The sequence below is a fragment of the Nerophis ophidion genome, linkage group LG05 (genome assembly GCF_033978795.1).
Source record: "Nerophis ophidion isolate RoL-2023_Sa linkage group LG05, RoL_Noph_v1.0, whole genome shotgun sequence".
NCBI lineage: Eukaryota > Metazoa > Chordata > Actinopteri > Syngnathiformes > Syngnathidae > Nerophis > Nerophis ophidion.
In genome coordinates, this window is record NC_084615.1 from 30,926,892 (window position 1) to 30,939,239 (window position 12,348).

The 12,348-nt window shown below is 39.5% G+C and overlaps 1 protein-coding gene across 2 annotated transcripts in view; it reads right to left on the minus strand.

Moving 5' to 3' along the window:
* Window positions 1–12,348, minus strand: part of mthfd1l (methylenetetrahydrofolate dehydrogenase (NADP+ dependent) 1 like) — an 86,362-nt gene that overhangs the window by 55,152 nt on the left and 18,862 nt on the right. The window contains exons 5-15 of one of the 2 annotated variants that reach the window (XM_061900548.1): window positions 8,367–8,491; window positions 8,120–8,220; window positions 7,908–8,044; window positions 7,664–7,766; window positions 6,776–6,837; window positions 6,601–6,698; window positions 6,353–6,526; window positions 6,140–6,276; window positions 4,014–4,060; window positions 3,749–3,856; window positions 3,600–3,674 (exon numbers count right to left, since the gene is read on the minus strand). In XM_061900548.1, the coding sequence (XP_061756532.1) occupies window positions 3,600–3,674; window positions 3,749–3,856; window positions 4,014–4,060; window positions 6,140–6,276; window positions 6,353–6,526; window positions 6,601–6,698; window positions 6,776–6,837; window positions 7,664–7,766; window positions 7,908–8,044; window positions 8,120–8,220; window positions 8,367–8,491 (1,167 nt within the window). Of the gene's footprint in view, window positions 1–3,599; window positions 3,675–3,748; window positions 3,857–4,013; window positions 4,061–6,139; window positions 6,277–6,352; window positions 6,527–6,600; window positions 6,699–6,775; window positions 6,838–7,663; window positions 7,767–7,907; window positions 8,045–8,119; window positions 8,221–8,366; window positions 8,492–12,348 lie in introns of those variants that run through there. The other variant, XM_061900549.1, reaches the window with a different exon arrangement.

The following is a 12,348-nucleotide window of genomic DNA, read 5'->3' on the forward strand; positions in this document are numbered from 1 at the left end:
CACGTGCCAAAGTAGTTGGAAAAGGACATGTTCACCACTGTGTTACATCAACTTTTCTTTTAACAACACTCAATAAACGTTTGGGAACGGAGGAAACTAATTGTTGAAACTTTGAAAGTGGAATTCTTTCCCATTTTTGTTTTATGCAGAGCTTCAGTCGTTCAACAATCCGGGGTCTCCGCTGTCTTTTTTTACACTTCATAGTGTGCCACACATTTTCGATGGGAGACACGTCTGGACTGCAGTCGGGCCAGGAAAGTACCCGCACTCTTTTTTTAAGTAGCCACGATGTTGTAACACTTGTCAAGCAGAAATAAGCAGGGGCGTCCATGATAACGTTGCTTGGATAACATATGTTGATCCAATACCTGTATGGACCTTTCAGCATTAATGGTGCCTTCACAGATGTGTAAGTTACCCATGCCTTGGGCACTAATACACCCCCATACCATCACAGATGCTGCCTCTTGAACTTTGTGCCTATAACAATCTGGATGGTTATTTTCCTCTTTGTTCCAGAGGACACCACGTCCACAGTTTCCAAATATAATTTGAAATGTAGACTTGTCAGACCACAGAACGCTTTTCCACTTTGCATCAGTCCATCTTAGATGAACTCGGGCCCAGCGAAGCCGGCGGCGTTCCTTTGTGTTGTTGATAAATGGCTTTCGCTTTGCATAGTAGTTTTAACTTGCACTTACAGATGTAGCGACCAACTTTAGTTACTGACAGTGGTTTTATGAAGTGTTCCTGAGCCCAAGTGTTGATATCCTTTACACACTGATGTCGGTTTTTGATGCAGTAAAGCTAACGTGCAGTGATATCTCCAGATTCTCTGAACTTTTTGATGAGTTTATGGATCACTATAAAAGTGGGTGACATTGTTATCATTATAAAAGTGGGTGACATTGTTATCACCAGGAAGGATGAGATCAACTACCTAGGTTCCATTCTAGAGGCTAATCTTTCCTGTGATAAAATGGCAACCAAGGTGATCAAAAAAGGTCAACCAAAGAACAAGATTCCTCAACAGAATCTCCTCTCTGGTCAACAAAAGCACCTTGAGGATTCTAGCGGGAACTCTCATTCAACCTTTTTTCGATTACGCTTGCACCTTCTGGTACCTCAGCACCTCCAAAACCCTCAGATCTAGACTCCAAACATCCCAGAATAAGCTAGTCCGGTTACTGTTAGACCTCCACCCCAGATCACACCTCAATCCAACCCACTTCTCCAAAGTGGGCTGGCTCAGGGTGGAGGACAGAGTAAAACAACTTGCACTGAGCCTAGTCTATAAAATCCGCTACACCTCCTTGATACCGAGGTATATGTCCAACTACTTCCTTAACGTAAATGACCGCCATAACCACAACACCAGGGGGAGCTCCACAAACCACGTTAAACCCAGATTCCGATCTAACAAAGGTCTTAACTCATTCTGTTTCTATGCCACATCAATGTGGAATGCACTCCCAACAAGTATAAAAGTAAGTGCATCTCTATCCTCTTCAAAACCGCTCTAAAACAACACCTCCAGGCAACTTCAACACTTTACTAATACCCCCTCCATTCACATCCCATCTCCCCGGATTATAAACAACTCAAATGTACTTCTAATGTATATACTTGTTCTTATAATATGTGAACTCACTATGTTCTCTGCTGGCTGTACATATCCTACTAAGTAAGACCTACACTGTTTCAATGTCCACATTTCTCTGTTGATGCAATTGTTGATGACTGAAGTACTGATATAAACCAAAGCTCCTCATCCCACCTCCCGGATTGTAAATAATGTAAATAATTCAAAGTATATACTATGATGATTAACTTGTGTGATGACTGTATTATGTTGATGGTATATATTTGTACCATGAATTGATTAACGTGGACCCCGACTTAAACAAGTTGAAAAACTTATTCGGGTGTTACCATTTAGTGGTCAAGTGTACGGAATATGTACTGAACTGTGCAATCTACTAATAAAAGTATCAATCAATCAATCAATCAAAAAAACCATAGATGGTAAAATCCCTAAATTTCTTGCAATAGCTCATTGCGAAATGTTGTTCTAAATCCGTTCGACAATTTGCTTACAAAGTGGTGACCCTCACCCTATACTTGTGTGTGAAATACTTAGCATTTCATAAAAGCTGCTTTTATACCCAATCATGGCACCCAACTGTTTCCAATTAGCCTGCACACTTGCGGGATGTTCCATATAATTGTTCGATGAGCATTCCTGAACTTTATCAGTATTTATTGCCGTCTTTCCCAACTTCTTTGCCATGTGTTGCTGGCATCAAATTCTAAACTTAATGATTATTTGCAAAGAAAAAAAAATGTTTACCTATTTGAACATCAAATATGTTGTCTTTGTAGCACATTCAACTGAATATGGGTTGAAAATGATTTGCAAATTATTGTATACCGTTTATATTTACATCTAACAATTTCCCAACTCATATGGAAACGGGGTTTGTTTGTATGTATGTATGTATGTATATATATATGTATGATATGTGTATACACATATGTATTTATATATATATGTGTGTGTATGATATGTGTATACACATATGGATTTATATATATATATATATACAGTATATATATATACATATATACACATACATACACACACATATACATATATATACACATACATATATAGATAATTGTTCGATGAGCATTCCTGAACTTTATCAGTATTTATTGCCATCTTTCCCAACTTCTTTGTCACGTGTTGCTGGCATCAAATTCTAAAGTTAATGATTATTTGAAAAAAAAAAAAAAAGTTTACCTATTTGAACATCAAATATGTTGTCTTTGTAGCACATTCAACTGAATATGGGTTGAAAATGATTTGCAAATTATTGTATTCCATTTATATTTACATCTAACAATTTCCCAACTCATATGGAAACGGGGTTTGTTTGTATGTATGTATGTATGTATATATATATATATATATATATATATATATATATATATATATATATATATATATATATATATATATATATATATATATATATATATATATATATATATATATATATGCGTGTATACACATATGTATATATATATATATATATGTGTATACACATATGTATATATATATATATATATACATACATATGTACACATACATACAAACACATATACATACACATACATATATAGACACACACATACATACATACACACATACACACATACACATATATATATATATATATGTGTGTGTGTGTGTGTGTGTGTGTGTGTATACATACATACACGCATGCACATATATATACACATACATATATAGACACACATATATATATAAACATATATATACACACACACATATGTATACATACATGCATACACACATACAGACACGCACGCACGCACATACAACAATATGTCAGGAGTTCTAACTTTTCCATTTCTTTTGTCTAAGCTACATACATACATAAATTGTCTTCAGTTTAAGGTCATTGAAACTTATTAGAAGGTTCTCAATGCAATAACTACTGTTGTGACAAAAGATGGGATATATTGACGAGGCTAACTGAGGACCTCTAGTGGAAAAATGTGTTTCATCTTACGTGCAGCCTGGCAGTCTGGATGGGAGAAAATCTTCTTACACCATTGACTGAAGGCACCAGTCTACTGAACAAAGCCTTTGATGGGACAAAAAAACAGGTAAACAATCCATTCATTAAGTCAATGTGATAAACAAAGTGAAAGAATGTACCTTGTCTGATTGGGTGGCCTCATGGAGCATCCTGGCATCAATGGCCGCCGCCACCAGGTTGTTGGCAGCAGAGATTGCATGAATGTCACCAGTAAGATGGAGGTTGAACTGGGGTGGTTAAGACATTGAATAATACTTATATTTGGTATACAGCTTTCAAGATTGGCTCCTTCCCTTGTGTGTCATCCCTCCTTGTCAAGTCTTTAGATTTATGTTTAAAGCAATGTTTTTATGAAGATATTTTTTGAGGCGGTGTGTGTCCTACCTCCTCCATTGGGATGACCTGGGCATATCCCCCTCCTGCAGCTCCTCCTAGACACGACAAAAAGTAGCAAAGTCAAATGGGGACCCACGCATACACACACACATGCACGCACACACACAGAGCCCTGCACTCTGAATGAACTTACATTGTACTGATGCAAAAAAAGGCATTTTCAATTTCAGAGTACACCACAAAATCACTGAGAGAACACAGACCTCAACCTGGTCTTACTATAAGTAAAGAATATTTTAAACAATTTCTGAATCCAGACAGTGATCTGGATAACCCCTGACATCAAATCACTTGTTCCTTATCCTATTTTGGACATTTCTTAAAAGCTGAATTCGAATCTACACATATCCTTTTTAGTAATGTTGCCAACTAACAAACAGACAGACATACACCAGCCATTACAAAGTAAACCCCACTGGATTATTTCTGATATACATACAGTGGAGCAAAAAAAGTATTTAGTCAGCCACCGAATGTGCAAGTTTTCCCACTTAAAATGATGACAAAGGTCTGTAATTTTGCAACTCAGTATTCTTCTTCCTCCAAACACGACGAGTTGAGTTTATAGCAAAATGGATACATGGATGATACAGCAGAGGATTGGGAGAATGTCATGTGGTCAGATGAAACCAAAATGGAACTTTTTGGTAAAAACTCTACTCGTCGTGTTTGGAAGAAAAAGAATACTGAGTTGCATCCCAAGAACACCTCACCTACTGTGAAGCATGGGGGTAAAAACATCATGCTTTGGGGCTGTTTTTCTGCTAAGGGGACAGGACGATTGATCCGTGTCAAGGAAAGAATGAATGGGGCCATGTATCGTGAGATTTTGAGCCAAAACCTCCTTCCATCAGTGAGAGCTTTGAATGGTTGACCAAATACTTATTTTCCACCATAATTTACAAATAAATTATTTAAAATTCCTATAATGTGAATTCCTGGATTTTGTTTTCACATTCTGTCTCTCACAGTTGAAGTGTACCTATGATGAAAATTACAGACCTCTGTCATCATTTTAAGTGGGAGAACTTGAACAATCGGTGGCTGACTAAATACTTTTTGCCCCACTGTATTTATACACCCCATAAGAAGAGCTGCACAAAACATTTTGCCTTTTTATCCTTAAATTAAAACAAATGTAACATGTTTATGCTGGTCAAAAGGGTACTATATTACATATGACAGAAGCATGTGCAATTGCGGTATATAAAATACAATCCAACCGGAAAGTTAAAAACAAATAAACATTAATTTTGTACCAAACTGCATTCCAACCAAGTGACAACAGGTGGTAACAGAAAAAAAACAATGACCAACACGCTCAGCAAAAGGAGTATTCAGAGCCACTGGACACTCCAGCCAATGATATTATTCAGTTTACACGTGTTTATTTACGTAGTCCATGTCAATAACAACATGTAATGTGTACATGCTATTGATGTACATACGAGCTGTCCTGTTTTGCACATATGCAAGCAAACCCTTTATTATGGCAAAATGAATTGGCAGTGGCACATCCATAGATATGAGTAGGTAGATAGATGGTACACACTCCTTTGAGCTTTGTGCCTATGGTGAGGGTAAGAGAGTAGGGGCTAGATGTTAGGGTAGTCCATGGTTGGAGAAGGCACAAAAACAACAATAATGCCTGCAAATGGTCTAAAAAGAAAATGTCAAGAATTGAAATTATGAAAATTACTGCTGTAATTTGGTTATTTTAATAACCTGTGTAACTTGTTAGGATATTGGACAGGTGTGATACTGATGTGGCCGCAGTGTGCATATGTCATCTGCTCAAATTTTGTGCATCACAAAAACTAGAGGAAAACAATGGAAGCACCCAAAACATAATCCTGTTTATTTTAAAGACATACAGTAAAAAAATAAAAACATGCTGAAAAAATGCTAAACTGAACTCATGGGCTGGTCTGATGTCAATCTTGGGCTGGGTTTAGTTCATGGCCGACAGTTAAATAACACTGTTCTTAAGGTGTACAAATTTGCAAACTGTAAACAGTATATTAAACATATAGGACATATCTAATTAGATGTACCAATATGTTGTGCACTGAGTGTATACGTTTAGTGGAAGAAACAAGTCATAAACTGCCTACCTTTAACCCCGAACGTAGGTCCCTGGGAGGGCTGGCGTAGACAAGCGAAAGAGTTGAGCTTCAGGTGAGCAGACAGGGCCTGGACTAAGCCGATGGTCACCGTGCTCTTACCTTCGCCAAGTGGGGTGGGAGTTATACTGAAAAATGTTTTTTTTGAATTACATTTTACATTAGCATGAACATCACAACCATTCATTGATGAGATTAACCCACCCAGCCACCAATACATATTTCCCATCAGGCTGTGCTTGGAGGCGGTTTAAGAGGGAAAGGCGGACCTTTGCTTTGCTCTTGCCGTACGCTTCAAGTTCTTCTGGCAATAAACCAATCTCCTCTGCAAGCTGCGCCACTGGCTTGGGAGTCTGAGCTCTGGAGATCTCTATGTCACTAGGGAACAAAATTAAACCAAAATGGACATATTGTGACAATGACGCTAAATGTAATTGATTGTTAATACATACCTTGGTACCAGCGTCAGAGGCTGCAGTTTGAGACTACGCAATCGCCATGCTTGGTATTGTTGCTCCTGGAGTCTCCGACTGCTGCTGTGCACCACATTCTTATAGACAAAAAGCACACCAATGGTCAAAACAAGAAAAAAAAACTTAAGTGCTGATAAATACAAGAAAATGACACCTGTATTCTGTACGCTGCTGTGAGAGTCGTTAACCCGGACTTTGAGGACATCTCGGAAGTATCTGACAATACAAAAATTGACATGAAAGCTTTCAGTGCTACCTACTAACAAAAAACTCTAAATCATCATATCTTTAAGTGATAAAAAACAAACTATACCTGCTACATATTTATATGCGAGCAGACTGAACTATTGAAGATTGGATTGTGTCTAAATAAATGGTGTAATTCAACCCATGCAGTAATGCATGCAACCCATCCATCCATCTTCTTCCGCTTATCCGAGGTCAGGTTGCGGGGGCAGCAGCCTAAGCAGGGAAGCCCAGACTTCCCTCTCCCCGGCCACTACGTCCAGCTCCTCCCGGGGGATCCCGAAGCTTTCCCAGAACAGCCGGGAGAGATAGTCTTCCCAACGTGTCCTGGGTCTTCCCCGTGGCCTCCTACCGGTCGGACGTGCCCGAAACACCTCCCTGGGGAGGCGTTCAGGTGGCATCCTGACCAGATGCCCGAACCACCCCATCTGGCTCTTCTCGATGTGGAGGAGCAGCGGCTTTACTTTGAGCTTCTCCAGAAGCTCAAATCTATCTCTAAGGGAGAGCCCCACCACACCGCGGAAGAAACACATTTCGGCCGCTTGTACCCGTGATCTTGTCCTTTCGGTCATGACCCAAAGCTCATGACCATAGGTGAGGATGAGAACGTAGATCGACCGGTAAATTGAGAGCTTTGCCTTCCGGCTCAGATCCTTCTTCACCACAACGGGTCGATACAGCGTCCGCATTACTGAAGACGCCGCACCGATTCGCCTGTCGATCTCCCATGCATGCAACCCATTAATTGAAAACAAGCTTTAACACAGTGAGTTTTTAAACAGTCAATTTATAGTACCTGTGTCTAGGGTGGACTCCAATTGGATAACAGCAGCCCCTGGCCTGATCCAAGTGGGCAGGACGTCGACACCTACTAGCACCAAAGCATCAGCTCCCATTACCTAGAAAATAATAACATGGGTACAATGAAGAATGAGGAGAGCAAGCAACCAATAAGCACATACCTTATTACCCCGAATATACTTCAAGACCACCATATTTATAAGAGTTTTTGCTAAACCAGTCGAAAAATAACTACGCACCTGTTTCTGTAGATTCTTGTCATGTGGGTGAGTTTTAAAAGCTGTCATTCCACTTCTCTCTATCATGCATTGCAGAGCCACCCCAAGAGGTCCTTCAGTGCCAATCATTAACACGGTTCTTCCTTCTAAAGGAGCGTCTGTGCCAAAATATTTGAAATCATATTTTTGAGCACATGACCAGTGAATGAAGAACACATGCAGTATCAACTCACCATGTTTCTGCAAAAGATCCACAACAGCACTGGCTATAGGCAGTGTAAAACCTTTGCTTAGATCTCCTTGCACCAAACGACCCAAATTCAAATATGTTATCCTATCACAAGAGGAAAGATTTAAGCACAGTTTATTGAAGTTGTCTTCGTAACATGCATTAAGGAATGCACTTGAATGACCATCAGACAGTTAAGTGGACATAGTGGGGATGCTCTCTTTAATGACCCAAAATGTGCAGGTTTTTACCCGTCTATGTCCTTCTCTGGCTTGAGAGTGTTGAGTACTCGACTGGTGATGTTTACAGGGGGAAGGTGGAGGTAGACGCCGTGCACCCTGGGGTCCTCATTTAGTTTCAACACTTCCTCGACAAGCTGTTCATGTGGACATAGAAACAAACATGTGATTGTGACACAGCTACTATCAATACACAGCAATTTAAAAAAGAAAACACTTGGCAGGATATAAAATAATGCCATATGCAGGGATTACAATATAAATCACCTTCAGTTGGCTCAGCAATTCCCTGCAGCTGTGTTTTTAAACAAGTGTTTGTCCAAATACGTTTTTTTTTACGCAGGTGTGGAGGAACTCAGATAGGGCAACGCACACCAGTTGTTGTCGTACTCAAAGTTCAGTATAAGGTAGTCGTAATTTCAGAATTCAATCAAAATTTGAGAAGAAAATGCCCCCAAAGACCCACAAAACTTCGGAATTCAAATCTCCCACACCTCAAAGGATTTACTTCGGATTTTATTTTGGAAAGGGCGCTAAGAGAATTGTGTGACAAAAAAATAATATCACAGGAAGGTAAGTAAGAAACGTTGGCACTTGTTAACTTAGAGGAACAAGTTGCTTCTATATTAAAGCTATATATCTCATTTATAACATTGAAAGATTTACAAAGTTTGCTAGTACATAAATATGATCCAAACAGTATCAATCTCACTGAGATTCTCAAGCCATTTTGAAATTGGAGCATTTTGCGATGTTTAGACGGTATTTTCACATACTTTGCTGATTGCAAATGGTTAAAGGAATACAATGAAGCATATAAAGTCAACTCATTTTTCCATTGTACTGGTACTTGAAGTGAGCGGTTATGTGTACAGAGATGACAGAGGAGAGCAATAGAGACGTTTGTGACAAGAAGCCGCCTGTAGGAGCCTAAATGCTGTTTAAGTTATTTTACATTTTATGGAAGGTGCTTTATGTTTATTCAGCCAAAAGGGGACTATTTACTTTATTTGCATGATAAGAAAATGTATATATTGAATGCTTAGAGTAATTATATAAAGCTCACTTTAATTGTAATTATTACATTTGTCAAAATGATTTGATGACGTAACTGTTTTAAGTGCATATATGGCGGAAGGATCTGTGTGGTAAGGGGGTTTTTTGGACGCAAGGTGTCATGGGTAATTGCTGTCAGGTGCGGTGGAATCGAGCCACACAGTTTTTTGACCTCACTCATACTTATTGTCATTCATACTTTTTCTAACTAGTACTGCAACAAACTGTCTTTATTTTGTCATTCATTTGTTCCCACATCGTGACTGTTTTATGTTTTGAATTATTAAGATCACAAGTAAACCATACAAACGAAGAAGAACGTCTGGAGTTTTGTTTTGTTGTTGCCGCAGCAAGCGGAGTGAATGTGATAGTAGAGGAGCGTCAAGCTTAAGGCTACTTTAGGAATCTACATTTTAGTCAAAAAACTTGCTCTTTGTGGAGTAAACGGAACGTGGAACTGCCTGACTGTAAAGGATCAAGAGGAACAAGCCTGCAAGAGGAGGCGACAGGTACGTGAGTGCACGCTGCTTGAAAGTGAACGAGAGAGAGAGAGAGAGAGAGAAGCTCGTCCCGGTGCGTAGCTGCGGCACATCGGCATATTTATTGACTCGTTGTGGAAATATTGGCTTGTAATGGATGCACAAGACAGTGGAAAAAGGACAGTAAAAATGACCGAGAAGGCTGTAGAAATGCACAAGGTGAGAAAGATGCAGGCACGCAAGAGCTCACTGGCTCAATTGACTCGCTTGATGACGCAGATTGAGCACTTAATGGAGGAGGATGTTAATGTGGATGCTGTAAAAAATCAGCTTCGTGTGGACTTTAGTGGCTTGCAGCAAGAATTTTTGGATCTTAATGCTGATCTTCAGAAATTCATGTCTGAGGAGGAGTTTGTGGAAGATCAAAACAATTGGTTTAATCCAAAAAATAAAATGATGGAGGACTTTTTCTGGAAATGTGAGGAGTGGATGAAAGATGTTTTTAAGCGTGTTGAGCAAGCGGAAGAATGCAATAAACAAGTGTCACCTGCAGATAGTCGGTCTACATCAACAAAGAGGACCGCTAGAAGTCAAAGTAAAGCTGGATCACGAAGCAGAAGTTCATGTTCTTCATCTTCTGTCAGATTAAAGGCGGAAATGGAGCGTGTATCATTGAGAGCAAAGGCGGCAGCTTTACAAGAAAAGTTGGCCATAGAACAGGAAGAAGCTGCAATAAAAGCGCGAAAAGAAATGCATGCAATGCAAACAGCACTCGCTGAATGTGACGCTAAAATGGAAGTTTTACAAAACTATGAAAACACACAAGAAGAAGACAGTATCAATACAGCTGATAAAAAGGATGTTAGAAGACTTGCTTGTCCTAACACACAAGTACCACCACCCACTTTACCAACACGTAGCATTAAACATAATGCTCCCCCCACATCTATTCAAATGACTACATTTGCACCAAGGACTGAAATTATAGAACAACAGACATTAACACTTGATGGGCTTTGCCAAGCAGTATCTCAGCAAGCCAATGTCACAGAGTATCTCGTGAAGAGTCACAAGGCATCTCTACTTCCACCTCTTTCCATTCCAACATTCAAGGGTGACCCCCTGGAATACAAATCTTTTATTGGGGCCATAGAACATGGAATTGAAAGCCGCACAAGTGACAACCGGGATTGTCTTCAATTTTTACTACAATATACAAGTGGACAACCACATGAGTTGGTAAAGAGCTGCATCAATATGGAATCTTCAGCAGGATACACTAAAGCAAAACAAATGTTAAAGGAATTTTTTGGTGATGACTTTAAGATAGCCGAAGCCTACATAACAGAAGCCATGGAGTGGCCAACAATCAAGCCAGAAGACGGTGTTGCCCTTCAGTCCTTCGCATTATTCCTCACAGGCTGCTCTAACACAATGACAGACATTACCTACATGGAGGACTTGGACAACACAGCCAATATAAACGCACTGGTAAACAAACCTCCATATAAACTCAGAGAACCTTGGAGGAAGTTTGCATGCGACTTACAAGAAAGAACAAAGACAAGAGTTAAGTTTAAGGATTTTGTGGACTTTGTAAACCGGCAAGTCAAGTATCTTTTGAACCCGCTTTATGGGAACATAAAAGAAACCACCATGAACACGAAAGATTCTGTGAGACAAAAAATAAAACCACAATATGTAGAAACCCTCAAACCAAAAAAGGTGTTTACAACAGTCGTTGTGCCCCCCAAGACAGAAAATGATAACTACATCATAACAAATACACGAACAGTGTTGGTGGACAGAAAACCTTGTGTTTATTGTAATGGAGAGCAACACAGCCTCACAGTTTGCAAGAAATTCAAAAGCAAGCTCCACAAAGACAAGATTGACTTCTTGAGAAGCAAAGGTGTGTGTTTTGCATGTTTAAAGCATGGACATATGAGTAGTAGCTGCAAACAAAAACTTCAATGTCAAGAATGCTCGAGACTGCATCCCACATTATTACACATTGGTCATAAAGACTCCAGAGAAGAAACCGGAAAGGACAATTGTGAACCGCAATCAATATCAAGTGCCATTGTACAAACAACTGAAACCTGTGGTGTCACTGGGGCCGGTAGAGAAGATTGTGTTCTTTCGATTCTTCCAGTGTACATCAAGGCACAGAAAGGAACCAAGACAGTGCTCACGTATGCCTTTCTGGACCCAGGTAGTTCAGCTACTTTTGCCACAGAGTCACTGATAAACCAACTGAATGTGAGTGGACGCAATGTATACATTTCATTGCGAACAATGGGAAATGACACTGTTGTGAACACAAGCATCGTGACTGGTTTGGAAATCAGCAGCTTGGACGGAAAAGAGTTTGTGGAACTAAAGGAAGTTTATTCACAGAAAGACATTCCTGTCTCTAAGGACAATATTCCCCGACAAGAGGATATTGATAGGTGGCC